Source organism: Suricata suricatta, chromosome 12, assembly GCF_006229205.1.
Source record: "Suricata suricatta isolate VVHF042 chromosome 12, meerkat_22Aug2017_6uvM2_HiC, whole genome shotgun sequence".
Classification (NCBI taxonomy): domain Eukaryota; kingdom Metazoa; phylum Chordata; class Mammalia; order Carnivora; family Herpestidae; genus Suricata; species Suricata suricatta.
In genome coordinates, this window is record NC_043711.1 from 38,700 (window position 1) to 62,703 (window position 24,004).

The window sequence follows — 24,004 nt, forward strand, 5'->3', positions numbered from 1 at the left end:
CAAGCCCCTGCTGACTCCTCCAGGGGCTCCAGACCCAGAATGAAGTCAGCCATCCCTGGCCTGCCCAGCCTCTCCCACTACCCTCCAGCTCTCACCCTGGGCCTCTGCCTTGGGACCTGGGGCTTTTCTGTAGCCTTGGCCCTCATGGTGGGCCAGCCCCCCACAGCATGACTGCTGCCAGCACAGGGCCCACCAAATGACCTGTGGTCGCCAGCACCTCCTCATACCAAGTCCGCCCAACACCACGAGGCACCCATGGGCTTCAAATTAAGTTTAATAAATAAAACAGCAAGGGATTCAAGGCAGTTATCACTTCACAGTGTGGTCCTTGGTGGGGTGAGGGAAGGTCGAGGCCAACTCTGCAGACGGGCTCGAGCCAAAACCCTCTCCTGGTGACACCCGGGGGTTGGGGAGCACTGCCCTGGCCCCGTGGAGGACCCCACTCCAATTTGTAAACAGAAACATAAATAAAACGAGGGAAGCTGGGAAAGAGAAGGACCAGGCCCCCAAACCATCTTGCTGGGGAGCTTCAACAGAAATATGACCCACGGGGTCAGGGGAACGGACTGGAGCCAGCCCCTCGGTGCCGTGGTACCAAGGGGGCAGGGGGTGCGGGTCACCTGTTCCCTCGGCCCCACCCCCAAGGCTGTTCCAGGCTGGAAAGAGGGGGTAGGCAAGTGGGGGGTAAAGTGCGGCATTTCCTGATGTGGAGAGCAGGGTGGAGGTCGAGGGTGGGCGGGGCCGACATCGAGGTATATGGCTCTGTGCCCCACGGGGTTTGGCACCGAGTAGCAGCTGCCCACACCCCCCGAGCTGGGGCAGCCTGTGGCCCTGCCAGGCGCAGGGAGATGGAGCCAAGCGGAGTGCTGAGGGCGCCCCGTGTGAAGGCTGCTGGTGGGGCAGCGTCCCGCCCCATCTCCCCACCTCCCTGATGGGGCGGGGACACCTTCCTCTGCTGGCTAGACGGGGCCGGGCCCTCGGCATCCAGCTGCCCGGCGGGTCCTGCGGTGGGGGCAGCAGCCTGGACAGCACGAACGGTGGCGCTGGGCACTGAGCGCGCCAGTCTGTGTGTGAGGAGGGCAGGGCAGCATCCTAGCCACCGCGCACCCGGTCCTGACGTGTTCTGAAGCAGAGGCGGCGTTACCCGGGACCCGCGAGGAGGGGAGGGGTCAGGAAGACTGGCAGAGGCAGGCCCCGCGGCAGCCCCGAGTCCAGTCCGGGCCATGCGTGCCCGCCCATGGCCAGGGATCAACAGGTCATCACGTTACAGCTGCAGGGGGAGAGACCGAGAGAGGGTCAGTCCAGTCCCACCGAAGGCACGGCCTCGGCGCTGTGGGCTGAAACCGTGGCTCCCGACCTCGCCGCCCCCAGCAGACCGTGTTTCCACTCGTGCTGGCTGACAGGCTCCCCAAGGCAGCACTGTCCTTGGCACCTGGGGAGGGCTGGTGGCTGGGGCAGGGGTGGGAGGAGCCTGGCACTGGCCCCATTTGTACCTTTTTGGGTTTTGAACCATATGAATGTATTACCTAGTCAAAAAAATAAATAAGCCAAATTAAAAGTAGAGAATAAAAGTAAAGAAACCAACAAAGCCTGCTCCATGTGGCCATGCCATCCTCGGGCCCTCGGGGCACACCCCTCCCCTCTCCAAAGCTCAGCCTAAGGCTGGGGAACACACCAGCTGAGCACAGGGACCCAGGGCAGGGGCTGCACTCACTGTGACAGGGGCTCCGAGTGCAGCCCGGGGGCTGGGCACGCTGGGTGGGCGGCCAGGAAGGGATTCACATCCCCAATGCCGATGAGTCCAAACTCAGCAACGGACAAGGCCACCTGTGCTGGGGCCACGGCCTCCTCAGGCTCTCCATTCATATCCACGTGGCTGGAGATAAGGGGCAGCTCTTCGGGGAGGGCCCCCGGCAGGGACAAGTCCACAGCCAGTCTCGGGCTGGTGCTGGGCTCCGGAGTGGCTGTGGCCGGGGGGCAGCAGGCTGGCTCGGCCAGGGCTGGGGGCCGCCTGGGCAGGGGCACAGCTGGGGGCGTGTCCGGCTGCAGAAACGGACAAGGGCCTGGCTCCGAGGACGGGAGGCTGTCAGAGCTCTCTCCAGGCTCACCAAGACTGTCGGCCACGCTGTCTACGCTCAGTGGCTCTGTGGGGGAGAGCACAGGTGAGGCCGGGCCCCCACAGCACCCCACACCAGCACTCCCGGGACCCAGAGCCATCGTGGCCCAGGTGTACCTAGTTAAATTCACACTTATGCCTCCTACAACCTGTCAGGGTTCCTGCCCAGCCAGCAAAGGCCATGGACACTCTGCACAAAGATGTTTTCATGCAAAGACATAAAATACATACAGACACGAAGGAAACTGGTTGCACCGAAAGTATATGCTTGGGCCAATGGCCCTGCCCTGGGAGGTCCTGGACCCCATTTTTAAAACCAGATCAGCACGAGACAGTTTCCAAGAAACACAACACTTGAAGGCATGGCAAAGTACAGATAAATGTGGAATCTGAGAACCCTTCGTGCACAGATTTATGACAAACAATTCCAGGAGACGGTAGATTCCTGCCAGATTCTGGAACAAGAGATCATCAAACCCCACAGTACCACAGGCTCCAAGAACCAAGGTCCCCACCCTCATCTCTGTGGCCTCTGTCAGAAACTCAGTCCTGACCCAGACCTTGTCTAGCTCTCATTCAACCCTGAGCCCAGAACACCAGGGAGGCTTGGACACCCATCCGACCCCCCACGTGGCACCTGGGGCCTGCAGAGGTGCCCCGCTTCAGGCTGTGGGGCACACAGCTCCCCTCCATGGAACAAGTCCCCGCAGCCACTTGTGCATGGGGCAGCCCACATATGGTAACATACTGGGTAGAATGGCTCCAGCTCTCCAAGTCCCCTCCTCAGAGCCCCGGGGGCCCATGTCAGGACACCATTGAGGAGGGCACTCCCCCTAGAGCAGGGACCCAGCCCATATTCTCACCTGTGTGCATCCGTGCCAGGGGGTCCTGCTCGGAGCCCAGGCCATCGGCTGGAGGAGGCAGGGGTGGTGAGGAGCGGGGGCGACCATCATGGTCGCTGCTGTCCAGGTCCTGGTCTGCATCCCTGTGGGGAGAGCGTACCGTGAGGAGCTGGGGGAGACACTGCCTCAGGTGAGAGGTGCCCGCCTGGGATGCCCGTCCCCCCGCCCTAGGGCCTCTGGGAGTCCGCTGCACGCACGTGACTCCGGACGGGCCGTACTTCCTCCGGCCCAGCCTCGTCTGCTGGGAGAAGTAGTCGTAGCGCTCGGACTTCTTCCACAGGTAGTAGTACTCCACACACTCGCCTACGGACCGCGTGCGCACCTGCAAGTCAGCACGGCAGTCACCGCGGCCCCTGGACCCCACTGTCCTCACCTGCCAGCCCCCTCTGCCTCCAAAACAGCAGGGATGGGTCCTGGCCCTGCCCCTCCTGCACAAAGCAAGACTCCGCCTGCGGGCCCCGTCCCTGCTTCCAACGCGCCCCAGAGGTGCATCCCCTCTCCTGCAGCACGATGGTTCTCCAGCCCACCACCTAAATGGCTTGGGGCCAAAACCCCATTCTTCACTCCAGATCCACATGTCCAGTGCCCACCTCCCACACCCCGGACCGCTGGCTCCCAAAGGCACCAGCATGTGCCTTGTCACTCAGCGAAAAGGGGGAGCAAAGCTGCGGTGCAGACACCAGAGTTGAAAGCCTGCTTCTCCCGCTAAATGCAGTGTCACTAACACCAGGGAGAGCTGCGCGCGCACGCCAACAAGACGCCAATCAAGGACGCGCTACAGTTTCATGAACCCAACTCAACAACACAACATGAAAAAGTGAAAGTAACTTTATACTTAAAGTGTCCGGGGAAGAGAAAAGTAACAGGCCACAAGCATATGTCTGGTGTGGAGCAGGACTCTACTTACAAAACCTCTTGTGGTGGAAAGTCAGTCAGGAAAGAAACATACAACCCAGGGAACTCAGTCAATGACGTTGTAATAAAGTTGTAGAACAACACGTGGTGACTACACTACCGAAGTGAGTGCTGACTGATGTACAGAACTGTCCGGTAACTATGACGCACACCTAAAACTAATATTCTGACACACACTTAAAACTGATATAATATTTGTGTCAACCATCTTTCATTAGAACAAAATTTTTGAAAACCTCTAGTCACAACATGGGGCATCCTCCCGATTTGGAGGGTCACCTCACAGCAAGCCCGGGGCTGTGTCCACAGCTGGTGATGGTACAAGAATCCACACCACCGCTCACCAAAATGAGGGACCAGACATTGGTGCCCAGGACGACTCTGGAAACCAGCAGGGACAGGGACACACGTAGACGGTTTCATCTACTCAATGAGACCCCTTGTGCCCCCATCTTGCCAGGGAATTAAGTCCTGTGCAATCTCCCTGGGGCCAGCTCCAGCGGAAACCTGAAATGCCTGGAGAAGGAGGCCACAGCCATAACTGGAGTGGGGCACGTGGCTGACGATACACAAAGGAAACAACAGCACTGCACCTCCAGTACTGTGCTTACGGAAGCGGCCTGGGCCGTGGGGAAAATGCAGTGAGCAGGGAGCAGCGTCAGGCCACCAGGCACAGGTCTGACAAGAGAAGCAAGCACTGCTTGGCCCAGTGCTGGGCCCAGTCAGCTGCACACCACCCTGTCCCTCCACCAGCCTCCACCAGCCCCAAGCAGGCACCTCAGTCACTCAACCTCCCAGGAGAAGACACTAGGACCTGAATGCGAGCCTGATTTCAGCCACGCCCTTCTCTACTACATATATTCCCATGAGCTGTGGGAAGGAGCCACCATTACTAGCCTTGGACAGAGGACAACAGACCGGATGACAAGTGAGGTGGGGGAGCCATGGTAAGACAGAGCCACGGGTATGTGCCCAAGTAGATATCCTGGGCTGCACACCAGAGAGGCCAAGGCTCTGCCAAGAGGTCAGTCTGGGAGTCATGATGCAAGAAGCCATGGGTAGATGGCATCACCAAGGGATGTGCAGAGACCCAGGTCTGGGGGGAGGCCAGGGGGGCCTGGCACTCAGCTGTGCCCCTGGTCATGAGTGTTGCTGTGCGTGGCAGAGGATTCATGTCGTCTGAGAAAGCAGAGGATCCTTGGACCGCAAGGCAAGGGGCTGGGGGTAGAGATCAAGCTGGGGGCTGGCACTGCGGCACAGGCACTGGGCACCACACCGAAAGGCTCTACTTCAAGGAAACGGCAAGGCAGTGCCAATGGATCACAAGCAGACAAGACTACTAGAGTTCACCCCTAGGCAATTTCTTTCCCCAAACTGGAGCCTTCTTTTGGTGACTGGAAGTCTGCCCAGCAAATGTCAGCAAAGGAACTACAGCAAGACATCAAGGGACATGTAGCAAGCCACAGGCAGACAGCAGGGCTTCAGTCATGGCTCAGAGGAGCCTGCCCTGGGCTTGGTGAGGAGAGGCTCAACCTCGCTGTGGGGTGAAGGTGGTGTGCTGGGGTCCCAAGCCCTTCCCTCTCCCAAGGTGTAGCTGGTGGAACCCTGGCAGGAGCAGGGCAGGAAGCACCCTCACCTTGTTGGCCTGGATCAGGTGAAAGTTCTTCCCGTGCACTCGGAAGCCGTGCTCAAAGTTCCTGCACTCCTCCTCACTCCAAGCACAGAACCCATCTGCAAGCCGGAGGGAGGGCACAATGGCATCAGCAGTGCCCAGGACGTGACAACAGCAGAGAGCGGGAAGAGCCAGGGCCATACACTCACCTCGGATCACTTTCACATTGAAGCGCAGCCTCCGCAGGGCCTCCTCAGCGTTGAAATTGCATTTCACCAGCTCATACAGTGCCTGGGGGGAAGCCACACTGACTCTTCCAACCTGCTCACTTCATTCCATCCACCCCACCCCAGAGCAACAGCCAGGGGTGTTCACACCACCACCAGGGGTGGGGACATCAGGGAGCATTTACACCACCATCAGGGTGGAGAACATCAGGGACATTCACAGTACCATCAAGGTGGGGATACCTGGGGATACCTAAGTGTTCACACCACCATCCGGGTGGGGATTCTGGGAGTGTTCACACCACCATCACACCACACATGCTGGGAGTGATCACACCATCATGGGGGGCAGACATTGGGGGTGTTCACACCACCATCAGGAGATGGGGATACTAGGGGTGTTCACACCACCAGCAGGGGATGGGGATACTGGGGGTGTTCGTGCTGCCTCAGGGGATGGGATACTGGGGGTGATTGCACCATCATCAGGGGATGGGGATACTGGGGGTGTTTGCACCGCCATCAGGATGGGGATACTAGGGGTGTTCGCACCGTCATCAGGATGGGGATACTAGGGGTGTTCGCACCGCCATCAGGGGATGGGGATACTGAAGGTGTTTGTACCGCCATCAGGGGATGGGGACACTGGGGGTGTTCGTACCACCATTGGGCTGGGGATACTGGGGGTGTTCGCACGGCCATCAGGCTGAGATATTGGAGGTGTTCACACGGCCATCAGGGGATAGGGACACTGGGGGTGTTCGCACCACCATCGGGCTGTGGATACTAGGGGTGTTCGCACCGCCATCGGGCTGTGGATATTGGGGGTGTTTGCACCGCCATCAGGGGATGGGATACTGGGAGTGTTCGCACTGCCATCAGGCTGGGGATACTGGGGGTGTTCACACGGCCATCAGGGGATTGGATATTGGGGGTGTTTGCACCGCCATCAGGCTGTGGACACTGGGGGTGTTCGCACCGCCAGTAGGGGATAGGGATACCGGGGGCATTCATACCACCATTAGGGTGGGGTTATCAGGGGTGTTTATACCATCATTTCCCCCATGACAAATGTTTTCCATTTCAATTTGCCACCATCACATGACCATATCGAACATGAGCTTCATGCCCACCTCCCAAATCCCCCTCCTACCCTGTCATGGGCCCTGCCCTCTGACCCCCGGGTGCTACAGCACCACAGCCCTCTGCACCCAACGTGGCAGTCCCACCTGCTCACTGTCTTTCACTGTTTCTCCCTCTGGGAGCTGAGACCCAGCCATCTCGTGCCACCTGCGCTTCACCGCCCGGTACAGGAACTCCTCTACCTCCCTCTCAGGGAGGATGTTGGGGTCCCAGAGCAGCTGGTCGTCATTCTCATAGACTGTGGAGAAAGAGGACCAGGGTCACGTCATGGGCACGCAGCCTGCACCCACGTCAGGAGCTCACGCTCCCCTCCTCCAATAGCCCCATCAGAAGCACCTGCCAGGGCAGGCCATCTGGGCTTCTAGGGAGGACTCCCCTTGCTCTTCCACAATGAACACTGTACACACAGATAACAAAAGACCGTATTTCATGACCTGCCAGAGTTTACTCCAGAATGCAAGGTTGATTTAATGTTTGAAAATCCATCAATATGAAGCATTACATTAACAAGATGGAAAAAAAAAATTTGACACAGTCAAACTCATTCATGGCAAAAACTGTCAGCTACTCACAGAAGGGAACTTTCTCCTCTACAGATAAAATTATGTATGTTTATATATTTTTTGAGAGACCATGAGTGCAAGTGGGGAGGGGCAGAGAGGGAGAGAGAGAGAATCCCAACCAGGCTCGAGGCTGCACATCGTCAGCACAGAGCCCAACACAGGGTTCGAATTCACAAACTGTGAAATCATAACCTGAGCTGAAACCAAGAGAGGACACTTAACCGAGTCCCCCAGGAGCCCTATCAAATACAGAGCACCTACAGAAGCTTACAGCTAACACCATACTAAAGGGGATACTGAACACGTTCCCTAACTTTGGGAACAAGACAAAGACATTCTCTATCACCTCTACGTCCTGGAGGGAAGGCCAATACAACAAAGCCAGGAGAAAATAGAAAAATATGAATATTGCAAAGCAAGAAAGCTATCACTCACAAGTGACACCACCGGATATGTGAGAAAATACAAAAAAAGTGTATGAAAGTTAGTAGATAAGTCTAGCAAAGTCCCTCTGTACAAGATCAACTAAAATAAACTGTACTTCTACTAACAGATATCAAGCATAGATGAAACTTTTTAAAACATCTTTTAAACTAGCACAAACAGATGCACAACGTATGCACAAGCCTTTTGCAAAACCACTGCTGGCCCCGCCAGGGTTCAAGAGGGAACCACATGTGTGGACGGCAAGTGTCAATACTGTAAAGATCAATTCTGCACAAATTCATTTAAGGATCTGGGACAACTCCAGTTGCAATCCTGGCAGGCATCCTGACAGCTGACAAGCTACTGCATAACTCGTGTGGGCAAGGAAGCTCCAGAGAGGGTAGAGGACCGGCATCGTCCCTGATGGGCTCTGAGCAGCAACAATTAAGACCACGTGGTGGTAGCCTGGGTCATGCGTGATAGAGTGGCGGGGCAGGAGCGGACTGTTCCAGAAGCAGTGCTGGAGCAATGGCACACCCACACAGGTTAAAGCAGTCCTGACCCACACCTCCAACCACACACTGAATACGAAACCGAACCTCCACTTTCTGTGTAGCAGGCAAAACAAAGGAGAATGTCTTCTACCAAAACTCCTTCACGGCACACAAAGACACAAGGCGGTTCAAATGAAGATCAGCAGCGTGGCTGCTGCTGACAGGAAAGGACCGTGGCGGTGCGCACTGCAGATGATAGACTCACACCCAGAGGGCAGCAAGGACGCCGCGTGTGAGAAAGAAAGGCAAGCCAGTCTGAAAATGGGGAAAAGCGTCGAGCAGGCGCCTCAGGAGAGAGATGCAAATGGCCAGCAGGCGTGTTCAGTCTCAGAGAAACACCAATTAAAGCCCCAAGGAGATGCCTCTCCACACCCGCCAGAAGGGCTCCAGTCCACAGCACAGATGTCGTCACGTGTGCACGGGGATGCGGAACGTGGCCGGAGGGGCCCCCGAGAAGCGGCTCCTGAGCGAGGCACGAGCCTACGGCGCAGCTCCCGGCCATCTGTGCACGTTCACAGCCACACGTGCAAACCGTCGCATCACCCAACAACAGAAGAGATGAGCCAATGCGATCGGTCTACACACGGGCACAGGACGCAACCTCGGTCGAGGCTCTTCTCAGGTGCAGCATGGAGTGGAAGGGCAGCCACCAGCCCCTCGAGATCAAGGGCCGGCTGCTCCCTGCATGACAGGCTTGCGGGAGAGGAAAAGGCCCGGATGCCAGATGCTCCTAGGGCTATGATTCCAGACTGAGGTCTACACGTTCTCAGGACTCTCCAAAAGTGTAGCTAAGGAAGAGTGTGCACCGATGCCTTCTTCTGGGGGATGGTCTCAGGTGCACGCAGACTGACCTCCACCTGACCTCCCTGTGACCCAGCTGACCGGAGCTTTCCTGTCCCTTACCCAAACTGCTTATGGTACAGCAAACACGTGCTACCAAGCCCACATCCCAGCCACCAGACCGAGCCCTTAACATCTCTACCGAGGGTCCCTGTCTCTCTTGTCTGTCCCACCTCTCTGCCAATCTCAGCTGCTGAATCGTCCTGGAAAAGACCCCTGAGCCAGGAGTGCCAGCCCAAGGCCCACAGGGGCTTCGGGGCCAGGAAAACAAGACTCGGGCCAATAGCCAGGTGACTTTACATCCCACCCTGTAGGTGGAGGAGTCAACACCTATCTGGAAACACAACAAGCCTCACCCCGTGTTCTAGGAGGATCGGGGACAGACAGACATCAAGTTCCAGATGGCGAGCGCCCTAAAGAACAGTACAGGGCACAGAGCCCCTGGTCTCTGGAGAACATCTGGGACAAAGCCCAGACACAGGAAGGGCCAGGTGGGGAAAGGTGTGCATGTCTGGAGCGACAAAAACAGTGACCTGGGCAGAGAGGAAAGGGACAGGAGGGGTGAGCCGAGAGCAGGGGAGGGGTGCCGGCTGCACGGGCAGGACCACAGAGCACCGAGCTGGAAGGACAGTGAGCAGGGAAGGGGTGTCGACTGGCCCACCTCCTCCTACCCTGGCCTTGGCCCAAGTGTCCTGCAAGCTCAGGGTGATCAGAGGTCACCTGGCCTGAGACCGCCCCCTCAGATTCCCCCACCAGGAGGCATGCAGCAGACTCCTTCCTGGCTGGACTGGGGCTCTCGTCTCTTCTTCTCCCTGTCGCCCACACTCACCAGGCCCCACTTACTTTTCTCACCGTGGCGCTCCAAGTGCAAGCTGCTGAGGTCGGCTTGGAACTGGGGCCCAACCATGATCTCCTGCAAAGGCGAAGGCCCAGGACCGTCAGGAACGATCGGAGGCCAGGACACAAGGGGCTGACATAAGCCCCCGGGGAGCTGCTCAGAGCCCAGGGCTCATCTGCACACTCTGCCCACAGATGCCAGGTCCTGTGGTCTTGAGCACGAGAGGCAGAGGTGGGTGTGTGTGGGTGTGACTCTGCACCCACTTATCCATCTGTCTGCTATAGCCAGTCATGTGCCGGGGGTGTGAGGCCCAAGGACACGGGTGTCTGAGGTCCAGCTTAAAGGCCCCAGAAGGACCTCAAGGACAGGACCTTGGGCCACATCACAGAGACAAGACCCCGGGGACAGGACCTCAGGCCACATCATGGGGACAAGAGCAACAGGTATGAGTCCCAGTCCCCAACAACACGGGCAAGCCGGAGCCGAGCTCACCTCTCGGGAACCAGGTGCTCAGCCCTGCCCCCAAGGGGCACAGATCCGTCTTCAGGGCACCGCTGGGTCAGAGCCACTCACCTTCTTACACTTGTTGGCAGGAAGAGGGTCCTCCTCCGTGTCAGACGAGGCGGAGGAGCCGGGCTCTTTGTCTGCGTCAGCCAGGAAGCAGGCTTCGGGGAAAGGGGACAGCTGAATGGCCCACCTGCACGTCCCCCCCGACTCTCCGTCAACCGGACCCCCATGCCATGCCCTTCCCAAAAAGGAGCCTGACCCTGGCCGGGTGACAGGTGACAGTTGTGAGATGGGCAAAGGACAGGGACTCAGGAAGCACCTCCTCGCAGGCAGACAGAGCCGAGGGGAGGATGGTCTCCCAGACCAGACAGACTTTTGGCTCAGAGAACCGACACATTCCCTCCTCATGTAAGGCCAAGGCAAGGAGACCGGAGCCCCTGAGGAGCTCAGATTGAGACCAGGACACGCCCAGGTGCACAAGTCTTCAATCCCCAGCAGCCCAGGGCCCCTCCACCTGCATCACCAGAGCCACGCTGGGCTGGCCCCAGTGGACAGTGGAGGAGCAGGTGGGACACCTACGTCCACTCTGGTTAGGAAACAGATCGGAGGCCTCGTGGGAAGTCACAGACGGGGTAAGGTCATCAGCCGAAGACTGTGTCTCTTCCTCTTCTTCCCCTGAAAGCAAATCCTTCGCTATTTGTTCCTTTTAACAAGAAAGCAAAGAACGTTTTTGTGGTTTGTTTCAACAACCTTGAGATGACACTTAACAACAACAAGGGCACTAACCCAGAGACCACCACCAGCAGCCTCGCTCTGGAAACGCCCTGAGAGCACCCGTGGGTTATTCCTTCTCTGCAGACGGCGGGGCCAGGCACAAGGACAAGCCAGCAGGGGGCGTACTCCCTACACCCAGGGTCAGCGGAGCCTGTCAGTGTCTTCTGGACTGTGTCTATGGTTTCCACCTCTGGTGATAAAGCCCTTCCCTCCTGACACCTGACATCTGCCCCATGACCTGGTCAGGACCCAGAAGGCCTGGCCAGAGGGCACTGGCCCCGCTGCATCTTCCCACACCAGTCTCCACGCAGCCCCTTCTTCAGCCCCTGCCTGTGGCTACTCGAGCCGACGCTTGAGTGGGAGGGCAGCCACAGACACTGAATCAGTTCTGACTCTAGGGAGCAGGTAGGGGTGGGGGAGAGAGCTCTTTAAGCAGTAGGTGTGCCTGACACCACAACAGCACCTCTGTGTGGGCTGGGGCCTTCGCGCCTGTCCTCCCTGAACACTGCCCCCAGTCCACTCACCTTGTCCAGGGTCATGTCCGGGAGATTGGCTGTGGTGTCACTGCCCTCGCTCTCCCGCTCTGAGATGGGGTCTGATGCCTCATACCCATAGAGGGCAAGCAGTTCATCAAGGGGCATGTCGCTGCTCTGCAGGGGCAAGGCTGAGTCAGGAGATGCTGCTCAGGGGCTCTGAGCCACCGTAAGGACAGCCACTAGTCACACTCACAGCCGCTAACCCCAGCCAGACCCCAGGCCCAGTCCTTTACCCAAAGATTCCCTTACAACCCCCAGGAGATCCAGGGACAAGACACCTGTACCCAGAGAAATCAGCTATTTGCCAAACGTCACCAGCCTTGAAGGGTGGGGCCAGGACTGACCTCTCCATCCACACAGGACTGCCCAGGCTTAACTCTAGCAATGCAAGGATGGCGTGATATCTGTAAATCTACCATCACAACTTACGACGTCCATAAATGAGATGGGGAAAAACATGACCATCTTGTAAAATGTGAAAGAAACATCTGGGAAAATCCAACATATGCTTCTGATCAAAACAAATAAACAAGGGGCACCTGGATGGCTCAGTCAGTTGAGCGTCCGACTTCAGCTCAGGTCATGATCTCATGGTTCGTGAGTTCGAGTCCTGTGTCTGGCTCTGTGCTGACAGCTCAGAGGCTAGAGCCTGCTTCGGATTCTGTGTATCCCTCTGCCTCTCTCCCTCTGCTTCTCTCCCTCTGCCCCTCTCCTGCTCACACTCTCTCAACAGTAAATAAATGTTGAAAAAAAATTTTTAATAATAAATAAAATTAAAATTAAAAAAATAAACCAAAAAACTCAGGACACCAAGCAGAGAGATGCCTGCCTCATCGATACAATGGAGACACCGTGAGCCTTCATGGGGTCAGCAACAAGCCACCAGAGCAGTTCCATCCTAGCTGAACAAGAAGTGAGGCCCGAGCCCACTGTCAGATGCTACAAGCCAACACGACAAGAAACTGGAATGAGACATTTAATGACTGGGAAGGAAGAGACAAAACTACCATCGCCTTCCTCTCTGGTGCTGCCTACAGGTCACTGTTTCTCACGCCCACCTCTCTACTCCTGAAGACAGTGCTGTCTGGCCGCAGCATGTCCCAACCCTGTGGGTCACAGCCAGACTCCAGCCGCCTGGACATCCCTCTCATTCTCTCTGCCAGCAACTGCCTCCCCTGTTCCCCAGCTCCTGCCTTGCCCTCACTCCAGGTGCTCCAAGTCCATGGAGAACACCCAACTTGTGCCCAGCCCCCTCCCCACTGACCCTCAAGTTCCCCCTTCCACCCTCATGAGACCCCACTAATGGGGACATTCATTACGCCCACCAGGTTCCAACTGTTCATCTGTTGGGGGATTAACACAGTGGCCCAAAGTCCCCTGGGCTCCTGGGACCCTTTCCTGAGGGTCCCAGATGCACAGCAACTTTCACGATAACAGGACAACTGGCTCTCGCTGTGCGGGCACTGGTGCTGAGGCAGCAGAGCCAACGGTGGGGCAGAGCACCCTACAGTCGAGGCAGGAGCACCAGGGCGCGTGAGAGGTCAGTGTGCGCCCCTCCCACCACCCACGCAGTTGTAAACACACCACTTTCACTCAAGAATGTCCTGTACACACTCACTGATTCCATTAACTCTCTCTGAGCAGCTGTTTGCTTTTCTGCGTGAGGAGAGGGGAAGCAGGCAGCGTGCCCGCTACCCCCCACACCGAGGGTTTGTGCAGAAGCACCCGAGTCACGGCCGGGCCAGAGGCGCACTGGCCCGAACTCGCCGCTGCTCTCGTACCGGACAGCACGGCTGGCTGGTGACGGCGCTCTGGCCCTGCGCAGACACCTTCAGATGCAGGCAGAGCTCACCGTTACCCCCAAACAAACAACTGCCTATTGGCTGCAAGGGTGAAATTCAGGCCTCTGAAGAAAAAAACAGAATTTTGGAAAATCTGGATCTGAGAACATGAGCTTAACAAATTCACGATCCTGTTAGGAAAGGTCATATTAAAACGGCAGTTTCCAGTTACCTTAAATGTTGTATTCCTTCTTAATCAGTTTTTAAAAATTATATCTGAAGGAAACCTAAATGAGGTATTCAACTAAAAAATGGCTAACTTTAGTTTCTAGGGAGATTTGAGAAGTTTTAAATTCACATTAGGGCCACTGGGGTGGCTCAGTTGGTTAAGTGTCCAGCTTCGGCTCAGGTCATGATCTCACGATTCATGGGTTCAAGCCCCACATTGGGATCTGTGCTGACAGCTAGCTCAGAGCCTGAAGCCTGCTTCAGATTCTGTGTCTCCCTCTCTCTCTGACCCTCCCCTGTTCGCACTGTCTCTCTCTGTTTCTCAAAAATAAATAAAAAAACATTAAAAAAAATTTTTAAGTAAATAAAGAATAAGTTCACAGTAAACATTTTTAAACTGTTTTTTCTTTTTTTTAATTTTTATAAATGTTTGTTTATTTTTGAGAGACAGAGACAAAGCACAAGTAGGGGAGGAAGAGAGAGAGAGAGAGAGAGAGAGAGAGAGAGAGAGAGAGAGAGAGAGAGAGAGAGATTGATTGATTGATTCCCAAGCAGGCTCTAGCTGTCAATGCAGAAGCTCAGGAATCTGGAGATCATGACCTGAGCCAAAGTCAACAGTCAGCTGCTTAGCTGACTGAGCCCCCCAGGTGCCAGTGTTTTCTGGTTTATTTTTTTTGTTTGTTTACTTATTTTTTAGGGACAGACAGAGCATCAGAGGAGGAAGGGCAGAGAGAGAGGGAGACATAGAATCCAAAGCAGGTTCCAGGCTCTGAGCTGTTAGCACAGAGCCCAACACAGGGCTTCAACCTGTGGACTGAGAGATCATGACCTGAGCCAAAGTCGGACGCTTAACCGACTGAGCCACCCAGGCGCCCTCTATTTTCTTTTTTGAAAAGACGACTTGTGTTTTTGGTTATAAGACTAAATTGGTACCAAGTGATACATGGCACCAAACTACATAAAGTCCCCGTGATTAATGCTTTCAAAAAAAATAATTCCCAATACTTGTAAGATGTTTGATGAGATCAGTGTTGATACCGGCATGAACCAAATGTCTGCGTGTTGCCAAAACGCACATGCCGAAGCCCCAACCCTCACTGAGACTGCACTTGGAGATGAGCCTTCACAGACAGAATCACGGTGGAATGAGTCGTGAGGATGGGCCCCTGATCCAAAAGGATCAGGTTCTCAAGAGAAGCGGCGCCTCGGTCCTGCACGAGAAGGCGAACTGTAAGTCGGGATGCGCGCCCTCAGGAGAAGCCACGTGCCTGAGCCTGACCTTCAACTCCCGGCCTCCACAACTATGAGAGACATGAATCTGCTGTTCAAGCCCCCCAGCGCACACGCTTCACAAGGGTGTGTCTTGGGGCGGCAGGCTGCGGGGCCAGCGTGCTGCAAACGCCTCACGAGGAGGAGGACAACGGGGCTGCACACGGAGCAGGAGCCACTAGAAGCGCACCACCAACAGGCCTTCCCCGACCAAGCACAGGAAGTCCACGGGATGTGGTGGCAGAAGCCACTCGGCAACCCCTTCGTCAAACTACCCTGACAGACTTTGGGAGCAGCAGTGAGGAATGTCCACGATTCTCCGGGAAGGCCCGCCCCTCTTCCAGGAATGGATGTGTCTGGGGCCACGTGCACACTCCGGCCAAGGGACAGACCGCTGCTCACTAACGGCGGGGCTCTCGGATCCGCGTCTGCTTCGACGTTCACGACACCTCAAAGCTGTTCTACTCTTCTCCCCAACTTGTTTTAGTTATGGAAAACTTATTTTTTTCCGTTTTCGCAAAAATATGTGATTTCTATTCACAACGGATATACTGCATAACCTGCACAAAACTCGAGATTCTCCATAACTTGAAGGCCATAAAGGGGGTTCTGAGGCCAAAATGTTTGACAACAGTATGTTTAATGCCTAGACCCCTAAAGCCCAGAGGCACAACAGGGGCTGGCCCCCATGAGCTCAGCTCCTAGCACGGCACCTGGTGCCTCGCAAACAGATATGCAGACAGCACTTGTCCCTGTGAAATCTGAGCCTCAAGACTAATTCAGCCAAATGAAGAAACTGTGATCTTGCCCGGGAGCTCCCCCAACACACAGGCAGACGGAACCAGCTCCGCCAAGCACCTGGGCGATGAAGTCCTTCTCCAACTCTCCCTCTGGCTTCCCGGGGTCTCCCGCAGCCTGGTCGCACTCCTGCCGAATGCCGTAGTTCTGTGACAGGATCTCAACGAGATTGAACTGATGGTCTGCAGACCCCATGGACACCACTGTGGAGGAGACACCACCTGCATGAGCTCCCCACCCCTTACCCCATGCACACCAACCACTGTGCAAGGCCGAGGACGGCCGGGGTAGGACGCAACAGTGGCCCGCCGTCACCAGGGACGAAGTCTATCTGCAGGCACACGCACGTGTGTGTACAGGTACACACGTGCAGAGGCTGTGTATCTATGCACACACGCACCTGCACATTCGGACACGTGTGCACAGTGGTGGTCAACATGGTCAGTCCACCACGTGGGAACTCCCAGCAGAATGAACCCTGAGAGAACATACCTGGCTAACTGGACACATGAATTCTGGACATTGGCGGGGGGGGTGTTCTTCTGGGGACTTGCTTGGTCCCCCAACCACAGACACCAGTGAGGGTGTGGGGCAAGAGCCCACACACAGGGAGAAACGAGCGAGCACCGGGGGAGCGAGGGCAGAAAGAGCAGAAAGCCTGGCGGAGTCCTCCACTCCGGAAACGCAGAGGCAACTCTGCACACCCACCCCCCCACCCCAAGTCACTGCAGAGACACCCAGGCCACGGAGTGGAGAAGGCTGAGGCAGGACAGGTAGGGAGCAAACTGCCAGCCTGCGGGAGGCGTACAGCACCCAGGAACCATGCCCACCCACACCAAGGCCCTCAATTTTCCTGCAGCCAGCTGCTCCAGTTCTCAGCCTTGGCTAAGGTGCCTGCCAGGCCAACGGGACATGCCAGGAAGAAGGCATTTTGGTCTTCTCCTGGGGCAGCCCTGCCCACACCAGAAAATGGGAAGAGCCCTGGCCACTCTGCCTACACACCTGTCCCTGGGCCCTGGGAGCCAGTGCACTGTGTCTGGCTCTGCCAGGCTGGGCGAGACTCTGTCTCTCATAACCACGAAGGCCCTGGTAGCCCTGGGCAGAAGAAAGGAGGGGCAAGGAAAGTACCTGCTGTTGTCTGCAAGCTGCGCTCGCCAGGGCACAGGCTGTGAGTGAGGCAGGAGGCCACTCGAGGGCTCTGCCTCTCCAGCGAGGAGGCCTGCGGAGGAAGAGAAGCAAGGTTAGCTCAGTGGACCCAAGACCTGCTGGTGCACATCTCTGCATAATGCCCGGCAGCAGGTGCAGGCCAGAGCCCAGCTCCCCAGGCGACCTCAGAAGTGGTCTCATCTGGGAAGATTCTCATCTGGCTTTTATGCAGATGTCCAAAAAACATATGGAAACTCAAGGAAATCCAGATAAGCCAAAACAATCCTGAAACAGAAGAACACTTCCTGATTTCAAACTTACGACAAAGCTACAGTGTCAGAACAGTGTGGTACTGACATAAAGCTGGACATTTAAACCCAGGGACAGAACGGAAAATCCAAAAATAAACCCACAGTCTTACAGCCGACTGAATCTCAACAAGGTGACAAAACAATACAGTGGGGAACAGTCTTGTCGACAATGGTGCTGGGGACAACAGGAAGTCCACGTGCAAAGGAATGAAGGTGAGTGCCTACCGCTCACCATGCAAAAGTAATGGACTCAAACCTTAAACATGAGAGCTAAAACTCTACAACTGTAGAACTTTTAGAGAAAAACACAAGAATACATCTTTTGTTACCTTGGACAAGGGCACCAAAAGCAGCAGCAAGAGTTAAAATACAGGAACCAGATCATCTAAAGAAAAATTTTTCTGCTTGAAAGGCCATCACTGAGGCGCCTGGGGGCTCAGTCAGTTGAGTGTCCGACTTCGGCTCAGGTCATGATGTCACAGTCCATGGGTTCGAGCCCCGCATCGGGCTCTGTGCTGACAGCTCAGAGCCTGGAGCCTGCTTCATATCCTGTGTCTCCCTCTCTATCCTGCCCCTCCCCAGCTCACTCTCTGTCTCTCTCTCTCAAAAATAAAATAAAGACATAAAAAAAATTTTTTTTAAAAAGGCAGGCCATCACTGAGGAAGGTAACCCGCGGAGCACGGCAAGGCCCCAAACTGTGCACTGAGAAGGGACCTGTATCAAGAGCATACAAGGAACTCTTGCAACTCCTTAATGAAGAGATAACCCAATTTAAAAATGGGTAAAGTATCTGAACAGACATTTCTCCAAAGAGATACACAAATGGTCATTAAGCACATGAAAAAATGCTCATCGGAAGAAAGCAAATCAAAGGTGGGAACGCAAAACGGGTCCGGTGCTTTGGGAAGCAGGTGGCACAGCAGTTCCAGTGCTCGGGAGACACCAGAGGGACAGCGTGTGCTGCGCCGGCGTGAGGGTTACTCGGAGCCGAAGACACGGACGCCCCCCACCCCGCCGCACCAGGAAGGGAGCAGCTTAGCGCTGAAGATGACAGGGCGCCGGCTCGCCTGGCCTTCCACTGGTTCCCACGACTTGCCGCCTGGACAGACTCAAAGTCCTCCCGTGTCGTGCAGTCCGTACGCCCTCAGAAGGCCGAGCTCTAACCACACCCTCGGGTTACTCATCTGACTTCTCCCTCACGACGTGTGCGCATCAGTTAGTAAACTGAGTATTTCTCCCTTGTCCATCTGTGACAGTCTAAGTCCCCACCTGAAAACCTAAGAGGGGCAGGAAAAGGGTCAAGCCCTGCTTCCCATAAGACGCCCAAGGGAGAAGAAAACACACATCTACACTAACACTCGCACATGAGCATTCACGACGGAGCCATTCATAAGAGCCAAAGATGGAACGAACACAAATGTCCATCTGCTAAAGAACAGACAAACTAAAGCGGAACAGTGGACCATACCTCGGCCGCGAGCAGGAGCAAGGGGCCCACCCCCCCGCACCGCCCCGCGGATGGACGCTGAACACACGACCCTCACTCACGGAGGGAACCAGACACGAGAGGTCACATGGGGTGTGAGTCCACATGCGTGAAACATCCAGAACAGGCTCACCCACGGACAGGAGGGGGGCTCATGGGTGCTGGGGAGAGATCAGGGTGCCAGGTGATGGAGACAGGGTTTCCTTTTGGGAAGATGGAATCTTCTAGAGTTGACTTCTGATGGTCATATAACTCCAAATGTACTAAAAGCCATTGAATCGTACACATTAACATGAGTGAACTGCGTATGAATTACACCTCCTTAAAGCCATCTGCACACACATGTACACTCACACATAATTTGAATATTTAATAAAATTTTTAGAACTTAGAACAACAGTTTAGTAAGAATTTCCCTACTGAATCCTCAAGAAAACCCTAAGAGGTTGTGTAATCCTCCTCCTAAGAGTGGGAAACTAACGCGCAGAGAGATCAAGTCACTTAGCCTAGCTCACACAGCACATAAGTAGAGCAACTACAAGCTCCATCTGAGGCTCAGAAGCCTGGCAGCATCAATGAAAGAACAGCAAAGCCGAGAGGGAGCTGGGCGGTTCCGCCAAGCCACGGGCACCAGAGCACAGCAGGCTGACAAGAACCGTGGTGCAGAGAGGAAGAGCAGGGGGCCAGGTGGGCGTGGAGTCTCAGCTTCTCCAGGAGGAAGTGTGGCCTAGTGTGTGGCCTCTGCCGGGGGCACTGGGAGAGTTCTGAGAGTTCTGAGTCCCCAGTCCAGGGCAGCAGAGGCAGTTAGCAGAGAGAGAGGGGAAAGGAGCCAGCAGGGTGGAGCTGGGAATCAGCACCAGGGGCTGGAAGCAGGGGGCACAGAGCACTGTGGCCTGCGTGGCCTCCACAGGTGGCCTCGCCTTTAGCCTGCACAGTGTGCACCCATGTTGCCCACACCCTAAGTGTTCTCTGAAATCACGCAGACAGACCTCCACAGTGATGACCCACCACCGTCCCTGGGCTCCCTCTCCCAGCGCTGGCTGGGCTGGCTTTCTGTCTCTTGCTATCAAGAACTCTGACAGGCGGACCAAGAGAGAACAGGGTTTGGATGGCTCCTTTCCCAGACAGAACCCTGCTCCCAGCCCACATCCACCTGCAGCCTCGGGTGCAGTGCTCTGAGGTGCTTGGCAGGGTCTGAGAAGGATGTGGCCCTTATGTGACTTGCTCTCTGACACAGGAGCTCAGGCAAAGAAGCAAAGAGAAGTGGCTGAAAGGCTCCTTCTCCCAAGAGGAGGGGAGGGGGGCTCTGAGCACCCTCCTCCCCACAGGGACTTGGTGGCCTCAGATCCCCAAGTTCATTTCCAGGTGACTCCAAATTCCTCAAAACTCACCAAGAAACACTGACTTTGTGGATTCTCTTCCCTCCCCCTGCCCCAACATCTGACCTCTCAGTGCAACCCCACCTGCAATAATGGGATTCCCAGGGTTCTGCTTCCTCTGTTCAGAACACTCTGGATGTCTCCATCAGAGCCAAAGACCTCCATTTTGCCGAGGTGGAAGAAGAAACAGGATGGGGAGCAAGTGAAGGACATTCTGGGTAAAAGAAACAAGTATAGGAGGGAGGAAGAAAAGGAATTCTAGGAGTGGGCAACCCGAGGCTCAGGGAGAACAAGCCACGCTCAGCAGTCCTAACTCAGGGAACCCTGACTGCTCAGATGCGGAGGCCAGGGCAGCGTCTGACTCCTCCCGCAGCCCTTCCAAGCAGAACCCACAAGTGGACTCTCCAAAATGGCTGCACCCAACATCCCATCCCACATGCTCTGCTGGCACTGTGATGCTATACTGCCACCCCTGCCAGAACTGGGATTCTGGGCCCCTTCCCTGGGGCTACGGATGGGCCTCGGAATCTGGGCAGGGTGGCAGGCAGGGGCATACTCCATGTGACTTCCAAGGCTAGGTCTTAAAATGCAACTCAGTTTCCATCTGGTCCATTCTGGCAAAGCCATTCAGCTACCATGCTATACAAAGGCTGTGTTTCCAGGTCCCAGACAGCAGCCACCACCAACCACAAGGGAGCAAGGAAGCCGGCCTCCCCTGGGGTCAGCTCCAGCCCGGGCCGCCAACCACTGCAACCACAAGAGCGACCCTGAGTGAAAACCGCCCGGCCAGTCCTCCGCACTATAAAAGACAGCAATAAAACAACTGTTGTTTTAAACAACTGAATTTCTAGGGCACCTGCATGGCTCAGTCAGTTAAGCATCCAACTTCGGCTCAGGTAATGATCGCGCAGTTTGTATGTTCAAGCCCCACATCAGGCTCTGTGCCAACAGCTCAGAGCCTGCTTTGGATTCTGTGTCTCCCTCTGTCTCTGCTCCTCCCCCTGCTCACACTCTATCTCTCAAAAATAAATAAAAGAGTAAAACAAAGTTTTTAAATAAATAAACAACTGAATTTCAAAGAAATTCCTTATCGATGACAGCTAACCAGAACACCTTCCACCCACAGCCGGCTGCGGTGCCTGGCCCCCAAAGACTGCCGGGGCGCTGCACCCCCCCAAGCTGACCAGCACTTACGGAGCACGTGCTCTGGGCCAGGTGCACCACACTCCCTCAAGAAACAGGTTTTGCCTGTCTCCACCCACACACGTTACCAGTCTAGCTGGGGACACAGACAGCAAAAGTATGGGAGGGGGCATCCACAGGACTGAGGGGACATGATGGGGTGCTGGGACAGCACCGAGGCAGCAGAGCCTCCCCAAGGGCGTTACACTGCAAGAAGAAATGGAAGGAGTGGGGGTGGGTCTGTGATGATCACATCACCAGACTGAGGTCACAGGGAGGAGATGCACTTTACCCTAAGGAAAAGGGAAAGTCATGGAGGATTTTAAGCACAAGACAAAGATAGTGTACTTGGGTCTTTCAAAGATTAATCTGGTATCTGTGAGGAAGACAGTATGAAACACTCCCATCTTTTCTCCTGGCACTGACTACTCCAGCAACTACAAAAATCAGGCAGCGAATATTGACCAAGTACATACCAGTAACTTACAAACTGCCATCTGTACGGGTTAGAGACAGCTGACTGCCAGTAATTTCCTAAGGTTCAGCTTCCCTGTGCAAGCCACTGAGCTGAGATCTTGGGAGAGCTCTGGACTGCAGGCTCTTATTTCACAGATGAGGAAACCAAGGCTCTGAAACATTCAGTCACCTCCCCAAGATCACACAGAATTAAGATGTGCAACAGGTCTCCTGGGCAGAGGCTGGCTGTGGCTCACGGCTTCTAACGTCTGCCCACTTGTTGGTCCTCTCTGACCAGACTCTAAGGCCCTTTATTTAGGACGGGCACCATCAGGTTTGTGCTCACAGCCAGACCCTCAGGGCCTTGCACTGAGCAAGGCATATGGGGGATCTCACACAAAGACCTTCTCCTAGGAAACCAACTCAAATTCACTCAAGGGGGCACCACCGCATACGGTCAACATGTGAACAGGGACACCCTGGGCAGCTGGCTGCTCTGAGGGTTTAGGGCCTTTGTGTTGGGCAAGACAGACTCAAGAGCCAAACCCGACAGCTCCCAGGGGAAGCCAGCTGGGGAGTCTACTCCATTCATCCACAACATACCTGCCAGGCCAAGAGTGCTGCACCAATGCCACCCGTGCCCCTGAGCCAGGAGCACACACAGATATAAACACACTACGGCCACACCCCACTAGGCCATGGAGAGATCTAGCTTCTGCCTTTGACCCCCAAGGCCAGCCACCGTCATGAGGCTTCAGTTTCCCTAAATGCAAAGGAAGGAGACCTAAAAAACCTTCAGGTCCAGCCACACAACACAACTGGCTGGTGAGGCAGCACCCAGACACCCGCACCCTCTCTAGCACAGACGCAGGGCCTGTTGCTGCCCCTCAGAAGGTCACCAGTGGGAGAGAATGTCCACGCCCACTCTGCACAACAGGTACCCATGTCATGCTAAGACAGAGAACTCAACTTGATCCCACAGCATGCTGAAATTCCCACAACCCTGCTGTGCTCACTAGGTGGACCCCTTCTCCTCTCTGGGCCTCGGGGGGGGGGGGGGGGCCTACCCATTTGATGATTATTACCTGCTGAGTCTAAAGACGTGGTTGGTGTTGGCCTTAACTTCTGCGTCCCCAGACTAAAACGCCACACCAGTAAGTGTCACATGTACTGAGTCCTGGCAGAAGCAGTCTCATTTAATCCTCAGTAGGGCCCCAAAGGGAAGAGCAGCGCACCCAGTCTTTTCCAACATTCCAAAGTTTTAAAAAAGCCCAAAAGTGAAAGTTTTCCGTCCCTGGTTTGACAAGACGTGAAGCCACTTGCTAACTGTGTTTTCCCAAACGGTCCGAGTAGGATCTGATCAACCCTCACAAATCCTCAAGTCGGAAAATCTCTGCATCGAAAAACCCATTTGGCCCCAAGGACTTCGGCTAAGGGTTCGTGGGCCTACTTTACGGCCTGAGACTGGAGGCTCCGAGAAGTAACTTGAAGCAACCAGGCCAGGAAGGAAGCCCCGAACGCCCTAGACACCCAACCCCGAAAGAACCCCGTTGTCGGAGCGGCACAAGGCGGGCCCTAAGTCGGAGTTCGAGTCCCGCCCGGAACCTGGTGGGAGGGAGTCCGCGGTGCCCAGCACGGTGGGGGCTCACGAACGGGCTGCGGTGCCGGGTCCCACCTGAGGTTCCGACGGGTGAGCGCGGCGCGCCACGACCGCGCGCCCGAAGAGCGCACTCCGCAAAGTTGCCCAACGTCGGGAGGGCAGGGCTGCGCGCCACCGGGGGACCCCGGGGTCCAGGGCCGAGTAACGAGGAACAAGCGCGGGGGTTGGGAAGCGGGCTGGGGGTCGATGTCCGGGGAATCCCGGCCGGAAAGCGGGGCGCGCGCCCCCACCCCGCGTCCGCCCTCTCCCCGAAGGCCCGCCCCGCCCCTCCCCTCCCCATTCCGCGCCCCCGCCCCCTGCCCGCACATGCGCACTGCACCCCGCGATGTGGCAGCCGACGAGGGGGGGGCAGAG

General features: G+C 55.8%; 1 protein-coding gene across 3 annotated transcripts; it reads right to left on the bottom strand.

The window, feature by feature from the left end:
- Window positions 1-256: 256 nt before the first annotated feature.
- On the bottom strand, window positions 257-23,870 carry MIER2 (MIER family member 2). Of its 3 annotated transcripts, none has more exons than XM_029917251.1 (14): window positions 23,666-23,870; window positions 17,158-17,248; window positions 16,090-16,232; window positions 11,942-12,067; window positions 11,223-11,346; window positions 10,710-10,801; window positions 10,142-10,211; window positions 7,002-7,153; window positions 5,755-5,836; window positions 5,570-5,664; window positions 3,216-3,340; window positions 2,980-3,101; window positions 1,715-2,144; window positions 257-1,270 (listed from the first exon to the last, which is right to left on the bottom strand). In XM_029917251.1, the coding sequence occupies exons 3-14, from the start codon at window positions 16,222-16,224 to the stop codon at window positions 1,249-1,251; spliced, it is 1,575 nt and encodes a 524-aa protein (XP_029773111.1). In that variant the 5' UTR covers window positions 16,225-16,232; window positions 17,158-17,248; window positions 23,666-23,870; the 3' UTR covers window positions 257-1,248. The 3 variants fall into 3 exon arrangements, with proteins under 3 accessions (XP_029773111.1, XP_029773110.1, XP_029773109.1); XM_029917250.1 differs by lacking the exons at window positions 16,090-16,232; window positions 23,666-23,870 and adding exons at window positions 1,494-1,526; window positions 17,816-17,886; XM_029917249.1 differs by lacking the exons at window positions 16,090-16,232; window positions 23,666-23,870 and adding an exon at window positions 17,816-17,886.
- Between the last annotated feature and the right edge of the window lie 134 nt (window positions 23,871-24,004).